Genomic DNA, 18,111 nt, shown 5'->3' on the forward strand with positions numbered 1-18,111 from the left:
CGCCGACAGATGACGACACGGCGGTCCTTTCGGTTTCGGCGGACGTTGCGTCGTGGGCGGGAAATGTCGGGTTGTTTCCTTTCGGGTTTTATTACTGTTGTATGGGGAAAATTTGAGGAGATTTTGGTGAATTTTTAGGTTAGGCTATCTCTGGGTTTTCGTTTTTGTTACTCGATTTGTGGTGGGCAAAAGATAACCTCACTTTCTGGTATTTTGCAGCTTGTAGTTTAAGAAGCAGAGTTTTCGAGGGACATGTTAGAAGGTAATTGTAGTAGGGCTGCAATGTTACTATTGAAACGGGAAAAGAAATTATGAATCTTTGCATTTTGGAATTCAAATTCAAATTGAGATTATCCCGCCATTATGCGTGCTATTATGCGGTAAGAATACATAACGATGATTTGTCGTAGGGACGAAATATCAGCTTGTAGTTAACGTCTTGATCATTTATTTCAGATTTTTGAGTAATATTAGCCTATTCTTTTATTCATTTTATAAAAATTTGTTAAAATTTATATACCTCAGATGTCGCCCTCGTCCAATCAGCTTTTCTATTTCCAACAAAACGTGCCCATCACGTTCCCTCGTTTGGTTCTCTTATATTTCATGGTTCGTGGCGGAGACGCGAACTTTTGAACTACAAAAGTCTTCGCGCCAATCAGTTCCGTTCACGCGAGCGATGGGTTTGAATGAAGGTTAAGAAACCAGGATCACTTTACCGATTAGTTTATTGTCGAGCTTGTCTACTTACGTACATGAACGTAACAATGTTCGTAACCTTATAGCCACAGTAAGAATAATAAATACAAAGTTTAGTATGTACAAAATACTTGTAGCTCCAAGTACTGTCGACACTCCTCTATCCTCTAGCAGTAGTTTATAAACATTCGTTGCTTTCGCGTTTCGTTAAATTACGTAATAATACTTCTACATCGAACTTATAATATATCTCACAATAATACCGTTTCCATACATACACCGTGCTAATATACACCATGGGTTTCGATTCGCTTCCAGAAGTTCTCGCTTCGTCACTCCGGAAGCACTACAAAAAAGGGAAAACTGATAGTTACACGTCTCCCCCCGATTTTAGGTGAGTCTGCATTTTATAAAAATTACTCTACTCTGCTCGATCGATTTCGAGGTTAGCTCCGTTCGAGAAAGTGGCGGGAAGTGGAGACGCGTTTAGGATATATGAAAAATATTCATGAAATCAGTCTTATCGAGACAGTGCGCTGATTACCGCTCTGATCAGATCAGGCTATTTAAATTCTAGATTGATGGGTTAGTTGGATTAGCCCGTTTACTGGAGCAGCACGACTTGATTCGCCACGGGCATAAAAACACTTTGGGACCGAAAGAAGTAAATATCGTGTGGCAAGACGAGTTACTTCGTGCTAGATTAATTTTTAATAAAATGTAGTACAGCCCAGCGAACAGGTTGCGCTTATCAGTCGTGACCCAGAGCTAGAATTAAAGCCGTTAGTTTTGAAATTGATTTTCTGATCGAATAACGGTTTCTCCTGCGCCACCGTGCTTTTAAACGTACCGCACAGATGGCGGCCAAGAAACCGTTACCCTACTGATCCTCTAGGCAGTGATCGGAACAACGTGTATCGTCGCTGATTGGTTGCCGCGATTTGGGATAAAAGCGGAAGTAGACAGAGAAAGAAATTGTAAAAAAGAAAGAGACAGAAATACTGATAGAAAGAGATAGAAAAACGTTTAGGTTATGTTTATTTCCGGTTTTGCTCCAAATGGCTGCGGTTGTGCCGATCACTCACTGGAGGATCACTACGTTACCCATTTCAAATTTAAAATACACCCTCTCGTAATCCATAAATATAAATAATAATTGACGATCGACGATTAATAAACCGAGCTGGTAGAATTAACCACTCGCAGTCACACATAATGATCGATTCTGAAATCGACTAATACCGTTGAGTGCCGTAAATCAATGGGAAAATGATCTGCAGTGTGATGCTCTCCTTCTTTCAGGTTGAAATTATTGTCACTCTTGGTACAAAAGCATCGTTTCTTCTCGACGAACGGGAAATCTTATAAAAGAGTTATTACTATTCATAGGGTCCCTGTGACTCGATCACTATCAATACCAAAAAGGTTCCAACAGGGAGCCTCTCATCTTCTGTCCCCTCATCACACTACAAAATGGCACGTGTCTCCAATCCTTTGCCTCTGCTACTCTATCCCCTGCCCATAGCAGACGAGTTCCTCTTGGAACTTGTTCCAAGCTCACATTGTCAAATTCGATCACAAAATCCACTCCAACCAGCCATCAGTGAGTCCTCCCGCTATCGCCGATGCTCCAGCAGCTGCGCGAATACAATCACCCAAGAAGGCCCGATGACCGTTAAAGTCAGTACTGAGGATTAGGCGAGTTCCTTTGGAAATTGGTCTGCTGGCTTTGTTGCAGTGGTCCAGCAGGGCTGGGCCTGCCTTGTTCACGATACTGCGGCGGGCCTGGTGGCCCAGTGGCTGGCCCAGCTGCGCCAGGAGGGCCAGGGACCTTGCCGTAGTTCCCTCTCGTCGATCCTTGGTAGCTGCCATAAGCAGAATCATCGCTGCGCCTGGATATGTGTCCGTACATGCTCTCCGGTCTCCTGGAATTAGTAGCGTTCTCCGAGTTTGTGGACAGAGTGCCATTTGGGTGCTGTTGCTGCTGTTGCTGTTGTTGTTGCTGCTGCTGTTGCTGCGGATGATGGTTCTGCGCGGAGGGTTGAACAGTTGGCCCTGATTGCTGCGAGCTCTGACTACTCGGCGGAGGTGCTGGAGCTCTAGCATACACGCTGGAGCCTGTGGAGACACCGTAGATCCCATTTTCTCTGGTACTCAAGCTAGTCGAGATCCCTCGGATCCCATAGATACTCTGCGTGCACTGCTGCAGTTGATTCTGCATGTTCTGATTGGTGCTGTTATGATTCTGAGAGCTCTGGTTTGGTCCGCTAGGTCCGCTCGGCGGTTGGCTTTCCCTGGAGTTCTGCGACGCCGCCTGCCCTATTCGAATGGGGTAGAGGCTCTGGGCAGGAACCAGCGGCCCGGGTTTAGGGATCATCAGGCCATCCCGCGTGCCAGACGTGGACTTTGCGTAAACACTCTGGGACCGGTTCAGGTTAGCCCGGGTGAGTGGCGGGGATTTGCAGTAGAGCGACTTGGTGCCACCGTAGATGGACTCGACGCGTTCAAGAGCGGTCGGGGGGGCGCTGTAGATCGAGGAAGACGCTCCAGCCACAGGACGATAGGTGGCATAGGCGCTGGTGAACTTGGGCCCGGTCGGTTTGTCCAGATCATCGTAGGTGTCCTCGTCTGACCGCATGGAGGAGTTGTCGCCATCGTCCATCTCTCGGGAAACTTTCGAACGTTTCGGGTTCAGAACGTACTCGTGGAGAAGGGCAGCCACCGCGCTTCCTGACAGCGGTCCCACCCAGTATACCCAATGGTTGTCCCACCGGTTGCTGACGAACGCTGGTCCGAGAGCTCGGGCTGGATTCAGGAACGGGCTCTGGAATATAATTAAGATCGTCGTTAGTCCACTTCCCAATTAGGACAACTCTCTCTCCTATTCGTTTCCTTGTCGGATAGCTTGTTCTGATCGAAATTGGGCATTACTCGGTGAAAGTAGTGGTGGGTTCGAACCAGCGCTGTGCTCGATTCTAACGGAACAAATCTCAAAGCACGTTGAATCGGATTCTTGTATTTTGGTGATAGTATCCTACGAATAATATAATTCGATTTAAATGGGTGGATTCGAGATCGGACAGCGATTCGGGAATACTCTCGCCGTAAGTCGGAAGCGAGGCCTCGCGCTGACGAGGACTCCACAGACGATTGAACTCGATGCTCAACACGCATACACGGTACTCCATTCTTATTCTTCATTTTCGGTTGCATTGTACACGCGTTCCGGAGCAGGTGGGATCCAGATCGAGTTCTCTCTTTTTCCCCCGGCCGCCCCCCTCCCTCCTGCTCCCCCACCACTGTTAGGGAGACTGCAGGTGCTCTTTAAAGACGCGGACGTGGGTCTGATTCCGAAAGAGATCGGGAAACGCTTTGGTTAGAACGACGGAGGAAGGGAGCCGAAGAAAGGGTAATGATTTTTTTTTAGTAACCAAGCACTGTACTCTTGTACTCCAAGCGTTGTGAGATAGGTATTAAAGAGAATTCAGAGTTTAGGCCTCGAAATAATACTTCATCACCTTGCCCACTCGGTGGGGTTAATCTTCAGCGAGAAATAAAATCGTTTAGAAAGAGTACACTTACCGAAACTAAGGTGGCCGCCGTGTATGCTGCGGCCAACACGCCGGCTGGTTTCGAGGAGACCGAAACGGGCGAGACTTTCGACGATTCTGAAGTAAAGTGCGCCAGGACGATGAGCACAGACAGCGCTAACTCCACTAGGAGCCTCTCAATGGCTCCTCCAAGGCGACCCGGGGAGGTTAGTGTCTGCGTGTTGGAAGGCGTCGTCACCCTGTAACAAGGAAAGAAGCAAGTAAGAATTGTTTTTGAATTTTCAGTTTCAGTTCTTTCGATCTGAACGAGTGCAGTGGTGTGAGAGATGGAGTCTCGCGAAGGAAATTAAGGGGATCGTGGCTCAGTTTCCCCGCGAAAGCTGCGGTGTTGTCGCATATGGCACGCCACAATATAATATACGATGATTTTCCTATTGCACCAGTCGTAAAAGCCCCCCGCGGCGATTCGGTCCCAGAGGTGTAATGTTTATATTAGCCGGTGCATTCACGGGCCTCTTGTCTCCCCTTCGTGGCATTCGTGTATCCTTCGCGCGAGGCCTCGTTAATTCACTCGGTTCGTATAATGACACGGGGTCGCAAACACGGGACCTATTCGCGTTGCTATTGGCTGCGGTAGATTTTCGGGTGAACGTTAAAATTGCAGCATGGCAAGTGTAAGTAGGGTAAACCAACCAGTAATTGACCGCATATCGGTGAATGACCATTAGGCAAAGGAATGTTAATTATACATTTAAGCATTATTATATGTTTATAAATGAAGTCTAGTTGCACTTTTAATATCCTATATTTTTAGTTATGCGCATTAAGCAAACATTAATAAGTACAATTCTTTTTTTTTAAATTACGATAAGAATAAGTAATTATTTTTGTAGAAATTTCAAGAAAAATAAATTCAAATGCAATTTCAGCAGTTGTTTTGTTGTTATATATAAATATATTCAAGTATTAATCTCAAAGGTCCATAGATTCAACAATTCAGTCATTCACTGGTTGGTTTACCTACGTCGATTTATTTCTTGGTTCTTGTGTATCGAGCAGGGTCGGGTTCCAGAATTGCGCGAGGTCAAGCAAAAGGTATTTATATGTATTCTAAATTTTATAATAATTAATATCTATGCATAGGGCCCCGCAAAATTTACGACGAGTTTTGCGTAGACCTTGGAGCCTTTTAGGGGAGTTAATATTTGATTAACCCCCTTTAGAACATCATACTTAATAACTAAAAGATAGATGCAACTCGCAGCCCTGCATTCTACAATGAACGAACACCCTTCGAAGCTATTAACAAGGACGAATACACCTGCGCACAAAAGACGATCTGGCGAAACGGCGGATTACGATCCATTTTGCGGGGACAATCGCGGCTGATCTCGATCCTCCATGCGGGGACGTTCGATCTCACGAAATCAAACGGAAGCCTCCCCTGTTCTTCTCGAGAGGCCTCGACGATCGCGTCACGAGAGAGCGAATTGATGAAATCAGAAATGCAGATCACGACCGCACAATTGGGATTAACTGCGCCCGCCGCGTAGCCTCGCCCAAGGGGTGGAAGCTAGGAAAAAAGCTGGATGATAGGCGGATATTTATTCATCCTTCACTCTAGCAAACAACGCTCAAGTTTGTCACCGTCGATCCTTCACGGTTCAAGCGACAATGAGGGTGCAAATTCCGAGCGTAATTTCCTCCATGGACTGGGATTACTGTAAGCGGGCGGGGATGTACGTTGCAGAAGATATCCTAATAAAGGGATTATGCCCCCACTAGTTGTGTTCGGAAGGAATTTTTGTTTTATAACTTTACACGTTACAGAGCCGACTCAACAGCACTGTCCACCCACGGGAATAGAAATGTCAACAATCGATAAAAATAAACCTATTTCGGAACGAAATGATTTTTTAAACATAAAAAACATACCGCGAGCTAAGATTAATTAATATAACATTTTAAACAATGTGTATAAGCCTTGAGAAATACAGATTGCCATTGCTGCATTTCACAGGTTGTTTGTTAGTGTTATAATTTTTTTTAGGTCTTTGAAGCAGACTTCTTCCCACCACTACTACCCATGCATTCGTCCTCGCGCGACGAACAAAGGTTCAGCAGAAATATTTTTACTCCAGCAAGCTGCAGTGCAAAGGGTTGGATTCCCCGGCAGACTCTGCGCGGAAGGCCGGCAAAAATTCAAGGCGCATCCTTTCCCATCGCCGCCACTCGATACCCTTCGCCATTTTCTCACGTCCTTCGAAATCCCCCTCGCCCAGTATCCAGAACGTTTAATCTCGCGTTGCACTTGACTCGAGAGCGGCCCGCGTGCAACCTGTGCCCCATATTCGCACGGGGGGTTGATCGGAGGCCCCCATCCCAGGAGCAGCCCCGATACAGGACGGTTTAAATAAATTTCCAAGTCGAGGGGCGAAGGGGTGTATCACTTTCACAGAGCCTCTGTCGCGTTTAACGAGCTATTGATACCGTCCACCCCCACTGGACCGTGAACCACCCCTCTGGGGACGTGGATTCGGTCCAGGAACCCCTGTCCACGGAGCCCGGGCGCTGCTTCCTCTGACCGCGGAGAACCGCCACATGCGATGCATACGCGTGGAGTCGAAGGCAGCCAGTGATGCTCGTGATATTCCATTATAAAGTCTTGCCCTGTGGGAAAGCTCAGATGACCCCCGCATTTAAGCCAGGAAATTCGGGTTTACGGTTAATTGCTGGGGCGTGGGGTGTAATCGATTGCGGGGAGGGTGATAAGGGTGGTTTAACCCTTGGGTGGCGGAGACGGGGTCGATCTCGACCCGTTCTAAGTATCGAACTACACGTGTTACTTGTTACTGCTATTATTTCTTGGAGAAGATAAGAGAGATAAGAATTTTAAGAATTTTTGGATGAGAATTTTAAGAATTTTTAGATAAGAATTTTAAGAATTTGAGATAAGAAATTTAAGAATTTTTAGATAAGAATCTTAAGAATCTTAAGATAAGAATTTTAAGAATTTTTAGATAAGAATTTTTAGTTAAGAACTTTAAGAATTTTTAGTTAAGAAATTTAAGAATTTTGAGATAAAAATTTTAAGAATTTGGGATAAGAATTTTAAGAATTTTTAGATAAGAATCTTAAGAATCTTGAGATAAGAATTTTAAGAATTTTAAGAATTTTTAGATAAGAATTTGAAATCCGAAAGAGAGTACTATCTATAGTAGAAGCTTTTTCTGAGGCGTGCATGAATGAAATTGTGGAGCAATGTGGACCCTGCATCCCATGTGGAGGATACTGTACATTGTCCAAGGGTTGAAGAAGAAAAGATGAATGAATTATTCAGAAGGGATTCCAGCGATAATTCCAGCCATAATGTGTACGATTGTGTCTGTTGGGGCTAGTCTTTAAGATGTTTTAAATAGTTAGTATGTAAGAACTTTTTAAAATCTAGAATGGATGTAGGAATCTTAGGATGGTTGAAGCTATTACTAGTCACCGTAAACTGGGGGAATATTGGCAGGTTTTTGTAACATTTTGTTACATAATATAAAGACTAACACTTTTACATCTGCTTTAAGTATCCTATTATAACATTGCATCTTTTGTGATTGCACTACAAGTGTGAAAATGCATAAAAATTTTCTCCCTTTCTATCTTTAATGTACATGTTAGGCAACTAGCTGTTAATGGTCCCTCAGTTTACGGTATTACATAAAAGTTATCCCTTGGTATTTAAAAAACATCGCATCTTCCTGTTCAAACTAATCTAACAATTCCCCAAAGCGTTCCTAATACCTACTTCTCGGAATTTTCGCCTAAAATCCGCCCGCGAGCATCTTCCCCAGGCCCCGCGCCCCTCTGCAAGAGAGAGCGCACGATCAATTTCGTATACTTCTTTTACAGTGGCCGTGGCAGTTTCCTGCGCGACGTCACTGCCCATAGAAATCCGTCCACCGCCATAAAGCATAAGGACGCTTTTAAAGGACAGCGCACCGCGGCAGGTCGGATCAGAATTCTATCCTCCGTGTGTTGAATGGGGAGCGTCCAAAGAAAAGGGGAGGAAGTGCGTACACCCGCGAGCAGAGTACGCGTTGCGACCAGCCCTGGGATTATCCCTCGCGCTACAGGTAAACTCAGCAGTGGCGTTTTTTAGGAAGAGTCAAGAAGGCTTTGGAACATCTCTGCTGATCTGCTTTCAGAGCGACAAGCAGCTCCACATTCTGAAGCTCGGATACCAGCTTCCTAGGACCTACTTTGCCTCGAGGGATTAACATTGCAACTTCATTTCATCCTGCAAGTTCATAAGCTACGTCTGAAGTTTGAATTCCGTACTCTGGATCCACTCCACCGCGCGTAGTAGCCGGGATGTGAACAACGAGGTCGTAAATACTTTGGAGCATTTACCCTTAGTGTCATGATTTTCTTATTTTACCCAGAAAAATTCTGGTCGACGCATTTTTCTTCACACTTCATAGTAAAAATAAGCGAGAAATTACCAGCGCAATGATTTTTTATATAAACGAAAAAATAGACAGCAAGTATATTCAAAAAGGAAAACCGAAATACCTGCGAGAAAAAAAAATGGTAACCTGGTACTTTCAGCGGCCCTGGCGAAACTAAGAGTTGTAATCAACAATACGTGACAGTATATCACAGTAGAATTTCTACGGATGCGTTTCTGCCGTAAGGACAATTGTTACATATGGTAATAGTAAGGTGACGCTTTAAACTCCTCGAAAACGCCCCCAAATGGCGCGCGCGCGCGATTTTTTCAATTCGTATGGCACCGGCGTTATGCTAGGGTTGAAGTAGTTGAACATCCGTCGACAGAAATGTGAGAAGATAAGCCAGAGTATCGTATACTTTTCCCAGTCACTATACTTTCCACGCATTAGGAAACACCCTGTATATGGAGAGAAACCGTGGTTGTTCGGTCGAAAATGCAGCGTGAAAGCCAGGTGGGTCAGGTAGAAGCGTTTCAGCTGGAATGCTTTACCTGCTCCCCGCGAGGAGCCCACCTTTTACCGGGTGGCCGATACAAAAGCCCGCGCGTTTCGCGAGCGTCCAGCTCGCACGAGTCGCGGCAACGAGCGCGCCCGATCCCCCCGCAGGAATTCGTTGTTTCAGCGGCGGATGGACGTGCCGGGGCTGCGAAGTCGCGCAAGCTGCGCCTCTCCCCGTTTAGTAAAAATAAATCGTCAGCGAGGCAAGGCGACGAACATATGGCCGTCTTTCCACGCACCTCTCGAGACTGGGGACGTTGTATTCCTCGCGGACAAATATTTGTCGGCCGAGCGGTGGGAAAATTTACGCCTCTCGCTCCACGGCGGCCTGTTTAACGATCATTTTTGTGTAAACGATGGAACGCGCACTTGGGAGACACTTTGGGAGACCGTGGAGCGCTGCAACCTGTTTCTCAGTCCTTCGCAGAGGATTCGTGCTTGATTCGCAAGCGAGTGCCATTTCTACTGTTTTGGGTAAACAGGAGGAACTTGTAGTGGCACTGAGAAAAAGGCTTGTATAGAAATGATTATTTGATAGTTTTTATTGATTTTTATAGGATGATTTGTAGGTTTCTGGTTGCAGTGTAAGTTCTATTTTATGTACGACGATTTTGCTGGTGATCGTTGGAAGGTGGAAGTAGGTTGAAATGTGGATTATTCGGTGTAGGTACGTCAGAGTTGTTCGGAGAAGGAAGCCTGTCGGCTCCGAGCAAAGAAGAAAGGAAGCTCCTGACCCGAAAAGGGCCCGTTTTAGGCTGGGTCGAAGCGGAGCAGGATGCCAACAGATGGTCGCGACCACGTGTTCGTTCTCAAGAATCTTTCCCCGTTCCTTGATCGCAGCCTGCGCGATTAGATGCACGCGCAGTCCGGCTGTTGGCCTTCCACGGAATTAACTTCCTAACTGGAGTGCATGGATATTCAGTATTTCCTTAGATTCGCCGCGGTGTCTTTGAAATAAATATAGGAATCCTACAGATCCAAATTCCATTATGGCCACTGTTAACTGAGTACGAGATATTCAACAGAGGATTTATAAAACTGAAGATGTGGGAAAGTTCCTAGTAGCTTATAAAACTATTTCAGAGATCAGAAATTTGCAATAGTAACCAATAGATAAAGAAAGCAAAGTTCCTAATAGCTTGCAAAACTATTTCAGAGATCCCAAATTAGCAAGACTGACAAATAAACGGAGAGAGAGCAAAGTAGCTTGCACAACATCGACCAATAAATAAAGGAAGCAAAGTAACCTTCCAAGAAAGTTTCCCGGTTTCTAGAGTGGCTTGAATTCTAGGATCTCTTTTTCCCCATTTATCCTTCGATCGCTCTGCATCATCCTCGCCTGCACCGTGGCGCAGCGGTTCCTCCGGCTCGAAGGCAGCGAACATCTGCCGTTCCTTCGGTGCCCTCTTCGATCCTGCCCCGACAGAGAATCATTTTATGGGGGGGCTCCTGAAGCTCCTTTGTGAAGGCGACTTACGCGCCACGGACAGATTCGAAAAGGACCACGGAGGATTCCTTTTGTGCAACATGTGGCTGGCACGTGTTTCCACCGTGCCGCGATTTATACAGGATCTACAGGGAGATCCGGCAACGATCTTTGGCCAGCTGCCGGGAGGCTCCTCCTTTGCCAAACAGGTCAATAGGATCCTTTCATCCTAGAATCGCCAGCACACGTATCCTCGGATGATCGTTACGGTTTCCAACGGCTGATGGAAGGAACCTAGGAGAACTCGACTCATTGTTAACGCTTTACGGTACTCCTCTCTGATACGCCTTCTGGTGCCAGGAGCCTCCAGCGCGTTAACAATCCATGGACATTGAAGCTTGAACACGCTATGAAACAACTAAGAGTCCCAATAATCCTCCGTGTCCAATATTTGGATGTACCAGATCTTCAGACGTTATTTGGACAGTCGAGGATCACCTACGAAGGAGAGCTCTCAAGGAAGTCCACGTCGCTGGGGCCATTCAAAGCGCGGATTAAGGAGCCAATATCGAGGATCTTCCAAGGAAATCTTGTGATATTACGGGGCAACTGAATCTCTCCGCTGGACTGTATAATACTCATACTCTCTTTGAGAAGATAACGTTTCTTCTCCCCGTTTCTTATTCCGCTAATTGTGGCGGGAGCTTAATTGAAAAGGCGAAGCCGTGGTTTCATGGAACACCTTGAGCATTGGAAGTAGATCTCAGTTTGGACTGTACCAGAAGAGGATCCTAGAGCGAGATACAGAGCGGCAGGAAACGCCAACCCGAGGCTGGACATCCGGTTCGCCACGCGCGCTGCGTGTGTCTTGACTGACGTCACGACACACCTGCTTCCTCACAGCTGTTTCCTCGGGTTCGTGGTGGCAACACTCCCTCGACAAATAGGATTATGTACCTCTCCCTCAACGCCGCTCCCTTTCGCGACTGGATGTTAATTTTTGTCGAAGAATCACGGCTCACCTGGCGAACCTCCTCCCACTGGAAGGAAACACCACCAACTCCCTCCCCCTCCTACACACACACCATCGTTCTCTTCAACTCCTTGGATGATAACAATGAACCTGAGGGGGGAGGAGCTGGAAAACACAACCACCACCCCCAACCTTGGATGGATCTCTGATTCAAGCGGATTCTAACACAACTTCTACTCTATAACACTACTGCAGGCCTACACCTCTCCACCACTTCTACGACCATTAAACATTAGAGAATAGCGATCAATCATAAATTTGGAAATGTCTCAATTCAGTTAGATTTTAGATGTATTAGAATTAGAAAATCGAAACCTGGCCAACGGGACTTGAACTCGCGATCTTCGGATTCGTTGCGTTACTGGCCGCCGCCTTAGCCGACTCCCCCAAAGCCGATCCTCCGTGGTCTCTGTATTCCGGACTCTACTTAGTGGGCGCCACCTGTGAGCCTCACCATCGGTATACATAAACTCTGCTTGGATAGATTTATCAATTGAAGTTACTCAGATTTCCTCGCGGCTACCAGTAATTTTGAGATTACATTGGACTCCTGTTACAGATCCTGTATAATCCGTCTTCTCCGGCGCTGAAACCCGGCTGAGGGTAAATGGGAAAGTCTTGTACCCGACCAGAGGCGACAGTAAATTCTTCACGGATAGTTAGACTCGCGGTTGCCGATACACACCGGCGCCGGCTCCCGTTCCACGATTTATCGGCTCACGGCGCCTTTTTTCCCCTCTTTTTATTTATATTCCCGGGGACTAGATCGAAGTGTCGCAGTGGGAGCGGGCGACCCTCGTGCGCGCGGATACTGTGTTTTACAAACGCCGTGGACTGGATCCAGTTGCGACAGATGCAAGGATACTCGGCTCTCCCCTCCGCGCCCCTTCTCTGTCTCCGTTGCGCCTACGCGCGCTTTTTCCCGGCCCAGGCTCCGCGAGCCTCCCCAGAGACGGCCCCGGAAGGGATGCCGGGCCGGTTAACTAGAGTATTGTTCGATTATTATTTCGGTACATATCGCGCACTTGTCGTCTCTTTGTGCGGTCATATGGCGGTCAGGGGGTGGCTTCGATGGCGATGACGGATCTGTCTACATACTCGCTGCTTCTGGACACTGGGAGGATCCGCGAGCCAGGATTGTTTAGCGAACTGCTTAAGGGGAGATGCCACCTTGGGCGCAAGAGAATCCTAGGTTTTTGTTCAGCAATTTTTTGCTTTTAAATAATCAACTCAATAGAAAAACTCTCATCAAGATCTGAGAAAGAGAAACTCTACTTAAGGGGGTATTCGCTCGAAGAGGTGTGAAAGATGGGCAGTTTTTATGAATTTTTTCCTTCCAAGATAAACGTCCTACATAGTTCTGGTTTTGCACATTTGTTTACTAATATTTTACCAACACTTTCACGCCGTTACATGGCAAAGTGATGTATTTCTTACGTTAGAGGTGTTCGTGTATGTTCAAAAATCCCTCTTTCACGGTTATTTCTGAAAAATCTTTTCAACAGAATATTCAAGAGCCTCGTGCCAATAGAACATACATAAGAAGAAGATCGATTTTCCGAGCGAATACCCCGTGAAAAACTCTTATATCTCTGAGATATTCTGTTTGAAAGCCCCAGCCGCTATCAACCCCCATCATCAGCTTCTCTGGCTTCCACCAGGGAGAAGCTCGTAACTCCAAGCCCAAATGGAAGGATAATGACGTTCAAAACTATATCTCCGTCCATTCTAGGGGCCGTTCCCATTTTTTATACCCCGGGAGCATCGACAAGGCTTCATGGGGGTACACGTGGCGGGGGTATTATTCCACCCCAGCCCCGTCGCGACTTAGTCAGGGGTCCAGAGGCTTGAACCTGCGCGAACCTGTGCCCCTCTGCACAGGTTGAGCGATCCAATGGTTAACTCTGGCAATTAACCACGGTAAGAAAATTCCTCAGCATAATTTGTGTTTCGAAGGAACTCAGCTTAATTTAAAATCGCCGTGCTTTGTTTAGTGGGACGCTGGCGCGGTTGACGCGGCGGTGGAAGTGTTAATTTCAATGGAGCAAGTGGCCAGCGGAAAGCGGAGAGAAAGGGAGGACAATGATCCTCCCGATCGGAACATCTGCTCCCTTGGATCCACGACGTGTCCTCCTTCAATGAGCCGATATCGGCCCTCGTGAAACTTGTCCCACCTCGGCCGCTCGCATAGGTATTCATTATCCTCGTCTTTCGCCGCACGCCCGTGCCTCTTTTTTTTCCGCGGCTCGATCCTTTCTGGTCCAGGGGAAACATCTGCGGCAGCTGCGAGGCGGTGGCCCGCCGCAGGACGGCAGGAACGAGGAACGAGAAACGAAGGCAGGTGCTCACCATCTCCGTGGAAGCCTCTCCTCCTCCACCGGCCTCTGCCAATTACGCGTGCCTCTTTCTGCCTCCTCTCTCGCGTCTTTCTTCTCTCGCCCACCTTTCTTCTCATCATTCCGCTGGCCTCTTCAGAGTCTGTCGTTCGCCGGTCACGTTCCCGTTGAATAATTTAGGCAGTGATCGAACGGCTCTACATAGATCGTTCTGTAGTCTTTGTGGATGTTTCTCTTGAAGGGTAATGCCACGATTTCCCCGTGACTTTCAGAATTTTTTATGAGAGTACAGTAAATAGAATAGAAAATCTGTTTGGAGGCCTTAATTGCACATGCTTCGAAGTAACGTGACAATTTTTTTTGTTAATTTCCTCAACAAAGGAAGCTTCTTCTTCTCCTTGCCTCAAAGATTTCCCCTCCGATTTTCACCTTCAAAATTAGCACCTTCGCGATAAGGCACTACTTTAAATCTTTCTTGTTCACAGAGCCAGGACTTGGATGCATGAATTCCCTTCGGTGGAGCAATTACAAACACCCTGGTTGACGGCACGTGGGATTATACATTCTAGATTTCTGAGGGGAACCTCTGTAGTCCCAGCAGCCAGCGGAGCTACCTTACCAAGATATCGCACTAGCTCACAGCAACGACGAGGGAGGAGACTGGAGCGAAGCGATGCCTCGTTATTATATTTTCATCGTTGCTCGCGTCTCTGTCATTAGCCCATAAGGCCCCGCTGTAATTCCGCGCGGAGAGATTTATGGATTCATACGCGATGATCGGGCCCTATACGTGCCGGACGTGGAAGCGGCGAGCGATCGCCGGAGGCTGCGAACCGCGCGTGCACGTGCCCCGATCTCGCGAGCTGTGCGAGAGAAAAATGAGACGGGGTAACCGTTCGGCCCTCCCGGGGCACCGTCCATCGCGAGGAGCCGAGCGGGAGGCGAAAATAAAGAAAGCGCAGCGACTATGGGCAATCTTTAGATACGCTAAAGTGTTCATGTGGAACACTTCAGGCTAGCAAGGCCGCGTGTATCCTTTTTCTTTAAGACACTGAGGTATTGTATGCGCATTGAACTAATAGAAATGATATAATAATAGTATATACTAATGGAAACCTTTTCTTTTTAGGCGCAGAATGCGTCCAAGTAATCTACCCAGGAATTCACACCATTTAATCGCGTCGGGTGTCCACCGTTTGCCTTCCACGCGATACTAAGGTTTGTCCACCTCGGCGTAATCAGTCACTAGAGGCTTATCAACCGCAGATTGTACCCCATCTCTCTGCTTTCACGGCAAACAGCGCAAGGGAGATGTTTGTTTTAAGTAGCGAGTTGCTTCGGGGAGAGCCGCGAGAATGATTCAGATAGCGCGGAGGAGCCCCGGGGGCTCGGCCACAAGGCCCTCTCGGTATGTAGGCAGCTGCCCTCTTGGCTCTGCCTATCTCGCTTCTTCCCGAGCGTCTTCCGTGTGCCCGAGGGACTTGCAGCCACTTAAGCGCGACGTTTAACTTTTCACGCTTGGGACGCCAACTGGATCGGCTCCAACCACCGAAAACTTCTACGAGATCAAGTTCGCTTCGACGGGGCAAGAAGCAGAGTTTTCAACAACCCCGGAAGAGATTTGAGCGGGGTAAATGGATCGCTTTGGAAGATTGAAGAATTCTCTTCGAGGGCGCGAAGCTTTCGATTGTTCTACGGTAAAACGGTTGTTTCAGTGGAGCCACACTAAGATTTCATTCTTTAAATACATTCTTGTCATCACCTAATGAATGTTATCGAATTTGCGTTGGAGATATTTTTATCCGCTCAACTCGGCGCCCACCGCGGAATTAAATCCTGAGTGCGCCACTGGGTGGTTTGTGGAATTTTTCGATTAATTACTTACCCGTAAAGCATCGCAGCGCCGGCTATGCCACCTCCACACTGGGCCGCGATGTAAAGAGCGGCTCGGAGCAGGGAGATCTGTCGACACAGGGCGAAAGACACCGAGACAGCTGGATTCACGTGGCCACCTGCGCGACAAGCGTTTCAACGTTTTATTACTGGGCGTCCAGTCGTGCATGATTTTCAAGCATTTATACAGAAGACAATATTATTGTTCTCCCTCCATAGTAATTGCTGGTAATAGCTACAGTGGTGGTCAGAGGGAAGTGTAAACTGGTAACATTGTATCTTGAAAGTTACAGTCACATTAGCGTTAAGATTAGAAAATATGAGTTCCGAAACTTCCCTTTGGCCAGTACTGTGGTACGTAGAGCACAGAGAAAGATCCATTTGGAGAATTATAATATTTTATACAGTTAGTCGAACTGCGATGGATGATACAAGTGTGTTTTCATTTGAGGATCTGCAGCTTTGGCGCGTCTCGGCTAACAAGTGTCTTCCGCGAAGTATCATCAAATATTTTAATTCAAAAGAGTCGAGGCAAGTTTGACATTAATTCAATACAACTCACACACGAATTGTTGCTAATTCCCTATATGAAAAAGAAGTGAATTTTTTTTAAAGGTGTCTCAAACATGTGTGTTTAGCTTTTCCAATTTCTTTCGCGTCCCCAAAATTTACTGCCCTAGTCTGTAGCCTAGTTAGTCTATACACAAATCCACCCCTGTGTCTTTGGTATTAGTGCTCCTTTAAGCAATATTCGCCTGATTTCAGGACCGCGGCAATCCGCTCACTTATCGAGCCCTCCGTTCGCCAAGAGAGAAGAATAAAAACGGGACCACGTTTCTCACAGGCGACAAGGAAAGATTTAGAGGCTGCCACGAGAGGCTTTCCCGTGGGTGGGATGTGTACGTTCATACGCGCGACAGTGCGCGTGGCCGGTTATATTTCCATCGGTCGTTGTGATCGGTTAACGAGCCAATCGAGGATGAGAAGTCATGAGGGCTCGCCAACGTATACGCGAGCGACGGAGATCTTTGTCGGCTTGCCTGGAGAACGGTTCTCAGAGAATTCTAAATCACCCAATAACGTCTATAAAATTGCCACTTAAACGAAATGTAGGCTCGAGTTCTTAAACAATATTAGAATCGTTTCTGGATATCTTACCGCTGATATGGCCAAAGATGAACGAAATCGCAGCGATCGCGAAGCCGGAGGCGACGGCGGTGGCCAGGACGGAGAGTCCGCTTCCAGAGACCGCGGAGGAAGCCGCGGCGCCGGAGACCACCAAGCTGAAGAGGAAAGTGGCGAAACACTCGACGGCCACCGCTCTCCAGAGCTCCAGGCTGCGCGCCTCGATCGACATCGGCGGCTTCCTCTCCGCTAGATCCGCGCCGCTCTCCTTCAGCGCGGAGATCCTCGCCAGCAGGGTGACGATGTGAGCGTCCACCTCGCGCGACAGGCTCTCAGTAGCCATTTCTAAGCCTGTGCCTTTTATTACAGAATACTTGGGAGGAGCGAGTCGATTCCGAGCGGCTTTGCGGCTCAGAGCATTCTTCCACGCTCGTCACCGTACGAACAGCCCGGGCACTGGAACTGGTTGACGCACTGCTCGCGCGATCCTCTCGGATGAGACAGGGGTCGAGCGGTTCGCGAGACGTAGGAGGGCCGTCGCGAGGAGGGAGAGCGCGAATAATTGAAGCGGCACGCTGGACGTGGAGGACCGATGTTGCCGGAATGGCAACGCGTTCTCGAGTGACAGGCCGATCCACGGGCGAAACAAGTGGGCCCCGAGAGCGCCTCCACCACCGCACAACGCCCCCACCCTTCGGCCACCGTCGGTGCATCTGTGCCGTGCACTCGGGTTTCTCGACCGCGCCGGGGACGCGGCGCGGCTGAAAAAGCGACGGGCGAGGGAGGACTCAGTGGTCGGGACCGAGTAGACAGGTATCGGTTCGGCTAGCTGCTCCGAGGGTGGATATTTTAGGATTATTCTACTATTTTTGGTCGAGGAATACATGCAGTTGGGAAGCGCGTGGCCCTTTTGGGGTGTTCACTGGGGATGAGGGGAGTATTTTAAATGGAAGGAGAATTCAAATTTTTTATTCGGTTGTTTAAATTATTCTAGTTTACTGATTAGTTGGTTGAGGTTTCTTAGCTGATAAGTAAACATTCGCTTATA

At 47.5% G+C, this 18,111-nt stretch overlaps 1 protein-coding gene across 1 annotated transcript; it reads right to left on the minus strand.

Moving 5' to 3' along the window:
* Positions 1–710: 710 nt before the first annotated feature.
* Bib (MIP channel family protein big brain) lies at positions 711–17,771 on the minus strand. Its single transcript, XM_076814377.1, has 4 exons — positions 17,097–17,771; positions 15,931–16,057; positions 4,282–4,489; positions 711–3,523 (listed from the first exon to the last, which is right to left on the minus strand). Exons 1-4 carry the CDS (start codon positions 17,404–17,406, stop codon positions 2,381–2,383), a joined length of 1,788 nt encoding a protein of 595 aa, XP_076670492.1. The 5' UTR covers positions 17,407–17,771; the 3' UTR covers positions 711–2,380.
* Between the last annotated feature and the right edge of the window lie 340 nt (positions 17,772–18,111).

The sequence above is a fragment of the Andrena cerasifolii genome, chromosome 6 (genome assembly GCF_050908995.1).
Source record: "Andrena cerasifolii isolate SP2316 chromosome 6, iyAndCera1_principal, whole genome shotgun sequence".
Classification (NCBI taxonomy): Eukaryota; Metazoa; Arthropoda; class Insecta; order Hymenoptera; family Andrenidae; genus Andrena; species Andrena cerasifolii.